General features: G+C 57.5%; 1 protein-coding gene across 1 annotated transcript in view; it reads left to right on the top strand.

Annotated features, from left to right (window-relative positions):
* The first annotated feature begins 3,557 nt into the window (after positions 1-3,557).
* Positions 3,558-13,019, top strand: part of CSPG4 (chondroitin sulfate proteoglycan 4) — a 38,652-nt gene continuing 29,190 nt past the window's right edge. Inside the window, exon 1 of the mRNA XM_034939157.3 lies at positions 3,558-3,881. Coding sequence (XP_034795048.3) covers positions 3,794-3,881 — 88 coding nt within the window. The 5' untranslated portion in view covers positions 3,558-3,793. The remainder of the gene's footprint in view (positions 3,882-13,019) is intronic.

Genomic DNA, 13,019 nt, shown 5'->3' with positions numbered 1-13,019 from the left:
GCACAGTAGTGGCCTAGGTTCTGTGACCTTCATGGCAGAGGGCCAATTCCCTGAGGGCGGGCCCTGGGCAGCAGAAGCACACCCCTGCTTAGGCACCACCCCATCTAGGGCACAGGCACACACCATTTCCCAGCAAGCTGGCTTTGGCCACAGGCTCCTTGGGTGGGGCCCAGGCAACGAGGGTGCAAAACACCCTGGCCAAGGGTGGGGCCAAACCACAGCCACTGCCCAGAGCGGGGACTCTTAGTCCAAGAAGCACTGGAGGTAGGAGTGACCAGCAGCGTCTGGCCAGCATGCTTGGCTGAACTCTGCTTGCAGGGAGGTGGGTATTACTGGGCCCTATGTTGTCTTGTTCTCCAAGAACAATTGGAGAAATGGAGGCAGCACATACCACAGGTCACTGTAGCTTCAGAGAAGTTTGAATCTTCTTTTGCCCCTGGGTGGGAACATCCTTCTTCCTTCTTGTAAGTGTGTTCTAAGCCTCCTTCTTTCCTCCTCCCTCCCACCCTGTGCTCTGTCCCATGCTTGGCTGGGGAGGCATGGACGCACACCTCCTGACCCAGCTAAGCAGGCCCCAGGTGAAACTAGGAGAGCTATGGAGATCAGGATTCCAGGGAATCTTTTGAAAGAGAAGTCGACGAGCACAAAGGAGGGCTAGGAGGGCTTGCTGGAGGAAGGTGAGATGTGGCCAGGGAGGTAGGGGCAGTCAGGGATGGCCACCAAGGATGCCTGGCCAAGCAAAGTCATGGGAAAGGTTGGAGGGCAGAAGGAAGAAGGCCCGAGCCAGACCTGAGGATGCCAGAGAGGCCCAGGTCAGCTCTGTTCAGCACTGAGGCTTCAGGGCCTTGGGTGAGCTTGCTGAGGAGTTGGAGAGGGGACAGTTGAGGAGCAGGCACGGCTGGTCCAGCAGCCTTTGTTACAAGACAGTGGGAGGTGGTCAGGGGTCAGTTCCAAAGGCACACAGGGACCTCGACTTTCTGCCAGTCTGCCTGGCATGATGCTGCTCAGCATTGGTCCAGAGTTCCAGCCCTAGGTTACGGCCGAGCAAAGGCCAGGCCTGTGTGTGCTGGAGCCGCAGCATCCCTTTTTCACTGAGAGCCTCAGTTTCCTCATCTGGAAGCAGGGACACAGTTGGCCAACACATACGCTTCCCAAAGTTGTCAAGAGACCAGGTGAATGTTTTTTGTAAACTGGGAAGCCCCAGCAGAGATGCGCCAGCTGGGTTATTACCACTGTGCTGGTTGCCATTATTTTCCAGGCCTGTGTTTCTCTGCCCAGCTAGCAACAAGGCAGGGGGAGGCTCCCAGCTAATCCAGACTTGAATCTCAGCTGTGGGTGGGAGCGCCCTGTCTGGAGGCTCCACAGACATCTGTGTAGGTGGGGAGCAGGGAAGATGGGAAGGGGGAAGGGCGGGGGAGATGGGGCCAGCGGAGATCTTCACCCAGATTTTTGATTCATAGAGCAAAAAGCCTTCTGTCTTATTTTTTCATTCCTGAAAAGAAAGCTCTTTTCCTCCAAACGTAGTCTTCCAAGCAGACCCCCCCACCCCCAGCCCCATAGCTGGTCAGTAATTAGCCCCTAATGAGGACCAGGTGTCCTACCGACTTGAGGAGAAGGAAAAACAAGGGACAGCCGGGCGCGGTGGCTCACACCTGTAATCCCAGCACTTTGGGAGGCTAAGGCAGGCAGATTACGAGGTCAGGAGTTCAAGACCAGCCTGGTCAACATGGTGAAACCCCATCTCTACTAAAAATACAAAAATTAGCCAGGCATGGTGGTGCATACCTGCAATCCCAGCTACTCAGGAGGCTGAGGCAGGAGAATCACTTGAACCCGGGAGGCAGAGGTTGCAGTGAGCTGAGATCATGCCATTACACTCCAGCCTGGGCAACAGAGCGAGACTCTGTCTCAAAAAAAAAAAAAAAAAAAGGGACAAATTGTGGAATCAATGCCTTTACCGCCACTGAGGCCAGCCTAGCACAGCCTCCATCCCAGGCCTCCTAGGGCACCTGGATGGAAGCTCTTAGGTTTGCCAAAATCCCTACAGAACAGCAGCAATTGGTTTCTTAGTCAACTACAGCAGGCATTTATTGTACACCTACTGTATGCAGCAGCCTCTGGAGGAGAAAGTTCAAGCTTTACAACAAGGGAGGTGATATGTGTAAAGCTGTATGTAAACCGTGAATTACAGGGAATGTGCAGGATGACAGAGACGGAGGAGAAAGGATAAGCATTTATTGAGCACCTACTGTATGCCAGGCCCTGGGCTAGGGACTTGAGGTACATTAAAGCATTTAATCCTCATTAACCCAATTTTACAAATGAGGAAACTGCCACAGAGAGGTGAGGGGACTTGTTCAAGGTTTGACAACCAAGTAAGGGAGCTGGGATTTGAACCCAGGTCTCTCTGGTTTCAAGACCAATACTCATAACCCCCACATGGACCAGGCACCATCACACCTGAGCACTGCACTTAGGGTCAAAGACCTGGCCCCACCTCTCAGCAGCTATGTAGACTAGCTCCAGTCCCTTAATCTCTCTCAGCCTCAGTTTCTTCATCTGCAACACAGGCCTCAGTTTCATTGCAAAGTATGAAGTGCTGGGCTGTTACTGGTCAAAGGGAAGAGCTGGGAAGAGGTTGCAGGGTGGGGTTGGGCTGGAGATGGGCTGGAGCAGACAGATGGAGGGACCTGGATGGAGGAAGTAAACCAAGGCCCGGTAACATTGGGACTGGACAGAGAACACGCAGAGCCTCTAGGCACCGGAAGCTACAGTAACATTGCCCTTTCTCCTCCTGTTTGGGACTAGGCTGATGTTGCTGCCTGGAAGGGAGCCAGCAGAAGGGCCCCAGCCTGAAGCTGTTAGGTAGGAGCTAAATCCAGGGCCAGATTTCCAGGAGGCAGCCTCGGGAAGTTGAAACACCCGGATTCAGGGGTCAGGAGGCCTGGGCTTCTGGCACCAAACGGCCAGGGACCTACTTTCCACCTGGAGTCTTGTAAGAGCCACTTTCAGCTTGAGCTGCACTTTCGTCCTCCATGAAATGGGGGAGGGGATGCTCCTCACCCACCTTGCAAGGTTATTTTGAGGCAAATGTCATGGCGGGACTGAGAATTCTTCTGCCCTGCGAGGAAATCCAGACATCTCTCCCTTACAGACAGGGAGACTGAGGTGAGGCCCTTCCAGGCAGAGAAGGTCACTGTTGCAGCCATGGGCAGTGCCCCACAGGACCTCGGGTGGTGCCTCTGGAGTCTGGAGAAGTTCCCAGGGGACCTCCGAGGCAAAGCAGCCCAAAAGCCGCCTGTGAGGGTGGCTGGTGTCTGTCCTTCCTCCTAAGGCTGGAGTGTGCCTGTGGAGGGGTCTCCTGAACTCCCGCAAAGGCAGAAAGGAGGGAAGTAGGGGCTGGGACAGTTCATGCCTCCTCCCTGAGGGGGTCTCCCGGGCTCGGCTCTTGGGGCCAGAGTTCAGGGTGTCTGGGCCTCTCTATGACTTTGTTCTAAGTCTTTAGGGTGGGGCTGGGGTCTGGCCCAGCTGTAAGGGCCCCCTCACCCCTGCCCCAGAGAGGAACAGCCCCGCACGGGCCCTTTAAGAAGGTTAAGGGTGGGGGCAGGTGGGGGAGTCCAAGCCTGAAACCCGAGCGGGCGCGCGGGTCTGCGCCTGCCCCGCCCCCGGAGTTAAGTGCGCGGACACCCGGAGCCGGCCCGCGCCCAGGAGCAGAGCCGCGCTCGCTCCACTCAGCTCCCAGCTCCCAGGACTCCGCTGGCTCCTCGCAAGTCCTGCCGCCCAGCCCGCCGGGATGCAGTCCGGGCCGCGGCCCCCACTTCCAGCCCCCGGCCTGGCGTTGGCTTTGACCCTGACTATGTTGGCCAGACTTGCATCCGCGGGTGAGTGAGGGGCCTGAGACCCCGACCCAGCCTGGCGGAACTAGAGGGGTTCCTCCGGGAGGGAAAAGGGACAGGAGGAGCCAGAAGTGGCCCCCAGATCGGGAGTCAAGCAGGCTGCGCTTCTTCCACCACTGGCTGGGGTCGCCAGGGGTTCAATCCTGGGGCGGACACGGGACCCCACTATCTCAGGTTATGGGGTTTCTAGCCAAGGCTGTCCAGTTAGGGGCGGGGGCAGGCGCCCCAGGCATGGATTGCCTAGGGCGTGGCTTTGCCCGTTTGGATTGTCTGAGACACCAGTGGGGCCACCCCAATGCTGGCCGGGCTTTGTTTGCCAGGCAAGTTTGGGGTGAGTATGTTGGGGTCCAAAGGGACCCGGCGACAGTGAGAAGTGGGTCCTCCAGCTTCAGATGCCCTGGGCCAGGAACGGGGAGTGCTATAAGGCGGGAAACGAGGAAGGAGCCACTCTGCCCTCCCCTGTGAGGAGCACCCCCACACCCCTCCAGCTGCCCCCCAGCTCTGCCCCTTCTCTCCTCCCCTTGCTTCCTTGCAGATCCGTCTATCTGCCACCTCCCCTCTTCATTCTCTCCTCTCCCTCCTCCTGTTGGTGACAGGCAGGACCCCCCACCCACTACCCACTCTCAGCCTCCTAGAGGGAGAGCTGGTGCCCCTCAGTGGGGCTTGTCCTACAGATAGCTCTGGACCACCCCCTGCCACACCTCCTCATCCCAGCACTGATGCCTGACCCAGCAGAGGCTGAATGGAAGTTCACTTTCCGAGAAGTGCTGGGATATATCCCCTCTCTGTCCCGATGCCAGAAACCCCAACATGACAGCATTCTTCCTTCAGCGAAGGCAGCTCTAGTTATGCTATAAGAACTGTGGCCTTAGGGCCCATCCATCATCACTACCCACGTGTGATTCAGTGCTTCAGCTACACCTTCGAGATCATTCCCAAGAGCAACATGGAGCAAAGGCAGGGCCTGAGCCTCCTTCACAAGGGCCCAGGCCACACCCTTCTCTCCTTCAGATGGAGAAGCCAGCTCTAAAAGAGGGCATCACATGGTTCCCAGAAGGGAAGTGAGTCAAGAGAGGACCCCCGCGGGGTGAATCAGGGCTGGATCCCCAGGCTCCCTGTTCCTGCAGGGACCAGATCCCCTAAGATCTCAGGGCCTGAGGGATGGGCTGGGCCGCCAGGGAGATGGGAAGGGAGCATCCAAGGTGACCAGGGTGGTCAGCTCATTCAGGCCCCAGCCTCCAGCCAAGGAGGGATTCCAGTACCCCCACCTCCTTGGGCTTCAACTGAGAGCCATTCTCAAATACCTTCTTAGCCCTGACAGCATGCAGGCATGGTGCTAGGCTCTCAGGGGCACAGGAAATTGAGAGGCTGAACTGAGACTCATTCAGGAGGCAGAAAGGCAAATTAAATCTCAAACAGCAAAAATCTGGATGAAAAGTACAGAGGGGAGAAAAGCAGGGGGCAAGCTGGGGCAGGACACAGGGTGGTCCTCAAACCAAGCCTTGGTGGATGGGAAGGGAGTCAGTCCTCCAGGCAGGGGCGCTGACTCAGAGGCACCAAGGTGGGCGTAAGCAGAGGGGTGTTGAGACAGGAAGGCCAGCAGCCTGGCTGGGAGGCATATTTCGAGCACATGCCAGGGAGAACCACTGGGCTGGGGCACGGAAGCCTTAAATGGCAAAATGAAGCCCACGGCCTTATGCCCTGTTGGCAAAGGAGATGCCACAAGGGTTTTAGGGCAAGAGAGCAGCATGGTGCTATGGGGTTTTATAAAGTTACACCATCCCCTGCCTTTAGGAGGACTCGGAAATGAGGAGGGGGTGTGAGAACTCCCGTCCAGCAACCCATCTCTGTCACCACTCCTGGTCCAGCTCCCTGCCCTGATTTCTGCAGTAGGGGCAGCCCCTGCCTGAGGAAGGCGTCCCTCCCACCCCTCCCGGATGCCCCTGGCTGCAAAGGCCCTCGTCCTCCCGTATCCGAATGAGGTGTGTTGGGAGGCTCTCCCTCTACTCATCAACATTTGAGGCATCCGGGTCAGGGGGCCTGGCAGTCAGCACCCTAGAGGCCATCTGGGCCAATCTTCCACTTGTATAGAGAGGGAAACTGAGGCCCCAGAGAGGAAGAAAAGTACTCTGAGTTCCACCAAGAACCCCAGCAGCCCAGGAAGAGCCCCCAGCCCTGCTTCGAGGGTGCTCCCAGCCTGCGTCGGGGCCTAGGCTTGGGCCACTGAGACAGTGTGGGTGACAGATGTGGTGTCCAGCTCCTTCTGAGCTGTATGGGAGGCCCCAGCAGAGAGCCAAGCATTGGGGGAGATTGGATTTGAGCTGATACTGGAAGGACAGGCAGAGAAGGAAGGAGGTGACATTCTAGTCGGGGGGTCACAGTGAGCACAGGGCAGGCAGGGGTGGTGGCTCCCACACCTCTTCCCTGGCATCGCTGACTGAAAGGCAGAATGTGAGGGGTTGAAGTGGGACCCAGGTGGGGGAGTACCTGGCAGGGAGGGCTTGTGTGTTACCTGTGTGGGGACTCAGAACTGATGGGGGTATCTTAGTGAGCAGGGCCACAGGGACACCAGGTACAAGAAATTGAAGCAGGGTAGATCCTGCTGCCTCTGAGGATGGTTTTGGGGGACCGATGGTGCTCGGGACAGGCACTGAGCCTTGTGTGCACCTTGTGTGCCACCCCAGGCCTCCGGAGCAGGGCAGGGCCTAGGGGCCAGAGCCCTTGGCCCAGCCCACCCGGACTCGAGAAAAACTGTTCTAGAGCAAGTGTAACGGAGCCTCCCTCCCTACGCCTGCCCGCCCGGGCAGGACAACAAGGGCCTTTTAGTGCTGCCCGCCTGGGGGGCCTGGGGTGGGCCACACCAGGTGGGCCAGGCGGCTGTCAATGACGGCAGGAGGGGAGTGGGGTGCGTGTGGAGCTCGCGGAGGAAGTGTATAGGCTGTGTCTGGGAACTGGGCGTGCTGCCCAGGAGGGGCGGGCAGGGGAGGGGGAGTTGGAAATAGCCTTGACGTCCACACTTACTGGCGCACACAGATGTGGGCACACACACTTGCACACGGCCACTCTCACAGACCTGGACGAGGTGGCCGGGACCAGGAGCCCCGGACAGAGGCTACTGCCTCTGTCTCCAAGTTCCCTATCTTAAAGACCTGGGCCAGTGGCGCTTGTGGGGAAGGAAGTGAGCACAGGATGGGGACAGGGGTGCCACCTGAGGTGTGTCTTCTATTCAAGGCCAGGGGCAAATGAACAAGGGGCCTGTGGGCCTGGGACTGAGGCCTGGTCCCTCCCTGGTCCCTCTGCTCCTTCACTGCCTTTCCCCCTGACTCCCGCCCCATCCAGCTCTCCTCTTGCCTCCAACATGCCCTCCGCCCCAGCATATGTCAGTTCAATAGAGCCTTCCAGAGTTAAGACTCTTCCTCCAGCTGCAGGCTTAGGGCAGGTTTCAGATTTACTGTATTACCATTCCTACTGAGTTTGTATGAGGAATTTTTGAATGAACTGAATTTGTGTGAACAATTTTGTACTTGGCTCCTCCGTGGGGCAAGTGTTCCTAGCTCTCTCCGCTTCTCAGGAGGGTCCATAACTCCAAACAGGAGAGGACAGAGCTGTCTTATTGCTGTGCTCTTACCTTCAGGGACACCCCATAGTGTGCACTAACCATGTTGTTAGTCCTGCAGCCCCACAGCAGCCCTGCAGGTCAGGAAACAGTCACTGCAGCCTCAACCTCCCAGGCTCAAGCGATCTCCCCACCTCAGCCTCCTGAGTAGCTGGGACTTCAAGCATGTGCCACCACACCAGGGTAATTATTTTTTGTAGAGACGAGGTCTCGCTATGTTGCCCAGGCTGGTCTCGAACTCCTGCTCAAGCAAGCCTCCCACCTGGGACTCCCAAAGTGCAGGGATTACAGGTGTGAACCACCATACCTGTCCAACATTCCTATTTTACAGATGAGGAAACTGAGGCTCAGAGAAAAGCAGGGACTGCCTCAGGTCTCTCTTTGGGCACACAGGCCATGGTGTTCTCACTCACCCCAACAGCAGCGAGCTTCCCCATATCAGGCCAGGTGGACAACCACCCACCAGTGGGCTCAGGCCCCAGCAGGGGAAAGAGAGAGGTCTGCAGGGACAGACAGCTCCCTGAGGACTCCAGATGTTTGTTCCTGTCTCCCCATCCCCCACCAGCCAGCGTTCTCTCCCTTTCCAAACCCTCCCCACTTTCTCACAGCCTAAGCAAATCCCCTTCAAAAAAACCCTCTCCCCACAAAGCTAGGGTTGCCAATGAAGCCACTTTTGTCTCTGATGTAGGGCGATAGCTGTAGGGCTGCTGTCAAGGTGGCCTGGTGGCAGGGGTGGGCCCCATCAGGGACAGTGCCTATCCTGTTGAGCATTCCTGCCTCTCGCTCAGCTCCTTCCCACACCCAGGCCGGCTCCCAGCCTGTGGAGGAGCCCGCTGGCTCTGCCGGCCCTGGCATGCATTAGCCAGGCCTCCAGCCATCGCTCCTGCTTCAACACTTCAGTGTGTGGCATTCCCGCGGCCTAAGGTTGAGGTGTGTCAGTGACGCTGCCTTCCTTCCCGGAACTTACTGCAGAAACCCCTGAACCCAGACCAGCCCCCCATGGATCCTGGGGAAACCCAGGCTCAGACAGAGGAGCCTGCTTGTTCAGAGTCACACAGTGAGTCCTCAGCAGATTAGGGGGAGGGCTCCCTACTCTTTGGCCCTGGTTTGGGGGGTAGCTTCACCCTCAGGACCAGCAGCTCCCCGGGAGCACACATCCCACCTGCTTTGCTCAGGGGTCTCCCCCATTGTAGGGCTCACAGCCTGGCCCCCAGAGGGGTGTGGAGATCACTGAGCCAACCAGGGATTTTCCGACTGCGCTCCAGCACACCCCAGGGCTCTCCAGCTGAGCCGGCCTGTAGGCGGCTGAGCTTGGGAATATGGGACGCCTGCCCCACCCCAATTCACGCAGAGCCGCTCCACAAACCTGTTTATAGATTGGGTTCCATGAAGATTGGTACTAAGGGCCCTTGGAAGATGTCCTTCCCCAAGTCTGGGAGCCTGGAGGCCGGGAGCAGAAGGTGGTCCCAGCTTCCTCACAGCAGGCCTGGGGCTGTGTGGCCTCTCCTGCCCCAGCTTCCCACTCCTGCCTGCTGCCTGCTGGCCCTCACTCCACACTGGCTGAGTGTCCCTTATCTGAAATGTTGGGGACCTGAAGTGTTTCAGATTTTGGAATTTTTTGGCTTTTGGAATATTTGTTATATATAGTGAGATATTTTGAAGATGGGACCCAAGTCTAAACATGAGATTGATTTATGTTTCATATACACCTTATACACATAGGCTGAAGGTAACATTATAGTTTTTTTTAAAGAATTTTGTGCCTGAGAGAAATTTATGTTAAGTTCTTATGTGTGGAGGCCAGGCGCGGTGGCTCACGCCTGTAATCCCAGCACTTTGGGAGGCTGAGGCAGGCAGGTCACCTGAGCTCAGGAGTTCGAGACCAGCCTGGCCAACATGGTGAAACCCTGTCTCTACTAAAAATACAAAAATTAGCTGGGCGTGCTGGCGACACCTGTAATCCCAGCTACTCAGGATACTGAGGCATGAGAATCACTTGAACCTGGGAGGCAGATGTTGCAGTGAGCTAAGATCGCGTCACTGCACTCCAGCCTGGGTGACAGAGTGAGTGAGGGTTCATCTAAAAAAAAAAAAAAAGTTCTTATGTGTGAGATTTTCCACTGGTGGCATCCTATTGGCACTCAAAAATTTTGGATTTAGGGGCATTTGGCTTTTGAATTTTCAGGTTAGGGATGCTCAACTGTGCCGTGCTATGTCCTTCTCTCCCCAAATATATCATCCTCCCTGGTCAAGGTGATCCCGTGTCCCACGGACTGGCTGATCAGATAGAACTAGGCCATCAGATAATAATCCACAACCGCTGGCACCTTTCCACTTCTGCTCAAGCTGCTCCATGGAACCGGCCTTCCCTTTTCCCCCATCCTCCAAGGCTCAGCTCCAGTATCGCCACCCCCAGGAGCCTGTTCTAACCACAGATTGCTCTGAGACCCATGACCTGGATGGCCCCTCTCCTGGGGCCCTGCCCTCCATCTCTGTGGGGTTACAGGCCTTTCTTCCCCTACCCTCACCTGGCCTCTGTCCCCGGTTCATGACCTTCTTCAGCCTGACACCCAGTAAGTGCACATGCGTGTGTGTGCACACACACACTCACACACACACATTCACACACACACATACATACACTCACACATACACACTCACACACACGCAGTGTTGCTCAGTAGGCAAGGAGAGTGTCCTGCCCCGAGCCAGCAGCCCCAGGGAAAACCCCCAAAATCAGGACACAGTGCCTCGTTCCCCCGCCAGGGCAGGCCCTCTGGCCTGGGCCAGTCCACTCTCTGGGGAGACAGAGGGGGCTGGGGAGAGGAGACGAACTTCCGTTCCCACCTAAGAGCAGCCCCTTCCCCCACCCACATTTCAGGAAGGGGCAGCTATAAATACCAGTGGGACCAGGACACTGATTCCCACGACACCCGCTTCTCCCTGCCCCTTCCCTGTGCACAGTTGCTGGGGCCAGACCAGCTCTCCTGCAGCTAGAGTCCAGCCAGGCAGGCCTGAGGCCTAGCCACACACACACAGAGACACAGACATACGCACACAGGCACACACAGACATAGATACACACAGACATACAGACACAGACACATGCACACAGACACACATACGCACACACACATGCACACAGACATATACACACAGGCACAGACACACACATATGCACACAGACACATACACACACAGACACAGATACACACACACACTCTTACTTCCCACCCTGGTCAAGGAGGAGCAAATCACCCTTTTTGGGAGTCTGCGAGCAGCTGAGAGGGAGCCCCTCCCCTGCCCCTCAGCCCTGACCCAGGCCCCACCTCTCCCTCCTCTGAGTCCTGAGCTGTGGGAACCCACACAGGGAAGCGGGAGGCCAGGCACGTGGTGGTGAAACACGGCATTAGAGAGCTCAGGTTGAATTCCAGCCCTGACACTCTATGCATGACCTTGGGCAAGTGACTCTCTTTCTGAGCCTCAGTTTTCTCCTCTCTAAAATGGGGATAAATAATTCCAACGTCTTACGTGTTGTAAGGATTAAGCAAGACACTTTGCCTGGAATCAATGCTCGGTGGACATCTGCTCCTGAAGCTGCAGTCACTCTGCTATTAGCATCTTCTTCCCAGGGTGGAGTGGCCCGGCAACATGGGGACTTCTGCTTAGGAGTGTTTAAGGAAGATTCCGACGCAAAGGCCTAGAGGAGGTGGCCCCGTGAGTCTGTGTGGGACCAAGTGACATGGAAAAGGAGAGGTGGGCTCTGGAGAGGGTATCAGCCAGCGGCTGCCTGCCAGCCCAGGACCCTTCAGAAGGTGGGAGGGGGTGGGGGTCTGCATCTCTGTGGCTAACTGGGCTGAGGCCCACACCCCTCTCCCAGTGCTAGAAGAAGCAGGGACAGCCCCTGCCTGGCCCTCCCCAGGGCCTGTTTCTCCCAAGCCTAACAGCCCCTAGGATGGAGCTCACTGGGCCGGGGCACAGCAGGAACCCCCTGTCCCCAGAGCAGGTGAGTGAGGAGAAGAGAATGAGCAGGCCCCAAGACCTTTTATGGGACGGGGGACCCTAGAAGCCTGTCTTTTCCCTGCTGTCTACCAACCCCTCGCGAGTCCCTCTCTGGAGGTGGGGGCTGGAGGCCAGGGCCCAGGGACTTGGGACAGCTCACCTGCCAGAGTCACCATGGGGCTGTTACCACCACTCATGATATAAGCAGTGGTGGCTGCATCACAAGGAGCAGAAATCCGGACTGAGGGAGGGGACAGCCCTCTCCGCTCTGGGCTGCTAGGACCCCTCAGGGGTATGGGTGTATGTGAGCTCAGAGTAGGGGGAGGTGTGGGGAGGTGACTGAGGTGACTGCAGAGTGGGGTGCACAGCTCGGGGCAGGGACACTGGAGAGACCCCGGACAAGGGCAGGCCTGTGCCTGAGCCCTCAGGGCAAGATCCCATTGTGCAGGCCCCCACTGCCTTCACCCACGTAGAGGTGACTCTTCTCCACAGACCCCTGGACAGGGCCCGGCCAGGCCCCCCACCCACATGTTTTAATGGAATCCAGGTGGCTGCCCCTGGCCGAGGTTCCATCTCTGGGCATCTGGGGCCCGTGTGCTTCTGGCCACCCATCTGGAGCCTGGCTGAGCCCCTCCAGGGGTGGGTACTCAGACGGGGGGCTGTCCCTCCAACCGTGGACAGCCCTGGGGCCAGCGAGATATTGTAGAGACCTGAGCCAGCTGGCTGATGGTGCCACAGCCCTTGGGCTACCTGGCCCTGCTGTGTGGCCTTGGGGAGACCCCTGGCCCTATCTGGGCCTCTGGGTGGAATCTTCAGTCTCCTAGGTCAGCTCTAAATTCTGAGCTTGAGCCTCTTGGGAACAGGACAGGGGCCTCTGCCTCTATCTAGAGAGAGCCAGCTGCTTGTCCTGGGCCAAGCAGCAAGGCAGGCTAGGCCTGGAATGGGGCTGAGAAGCAGCCCAGCCTGCCAGGACTCCCTGGCATTGGAAAGCCACTTTCCTAAGTTGGCATGGAGCCCTGGGGCTCCCCCCGGGATGAGAGCAGCGGCTCCTCTCCACCCCCGGTTCCCATCTTCCACCCCCTGGCCCCAGCCCCGCCCTGCCAAAAATAAACCCAGACCACCCCATCTTGTACCAGCCAGACACACCCAGCCCCTCCAGAGCCAATTGAGTCACCACTCAGAGCTACTCCTTTTTTAACTGTCTGAGTCACTGCTTGTGGCTCCATGACACATGCCCCAGGCTACAGTTACCCCACAGCCCCCTACAAGCGCAGCCAAGGGAGGGGTCTGCATAGAGGCTGGCAGCAGGTGTGAGTCCAGGCCATAGCCTTAGCTTGTGAGCCCTCCAGGCCTAGGGAACTCACTCCATAGCAAGCCAGAGACCAGACCTGTCCCTCAAGGTCCTGGCCGTGCCCAAGACAGCCCTTGGGGATCTTGGTGACAAGGTCAATCTGGGCTCTGCCCCACAACATTGAGTTGCCTCCAATAGGCCTTGGGCCTTCCCT

This window comes from Pan paniscus, chromosome 16 (assembly GCF_029289425.2).
Source record: "Pan paniscus chromosome 16, NHGRI_mPanPan1-v2.0_pri, whole genome shotgun sequence".
In the NCBI taxonomy this organism is placed as follows: Eukaryota; Metazoa; Chordata; class Mammalia; order Primates; family Hominidae; genus Pan; species Pan paniscus.
Note: the sequence above shows the minus strand (reverse complement) of the source record. Positions and strands in the feature narration are given on the sequence as shown.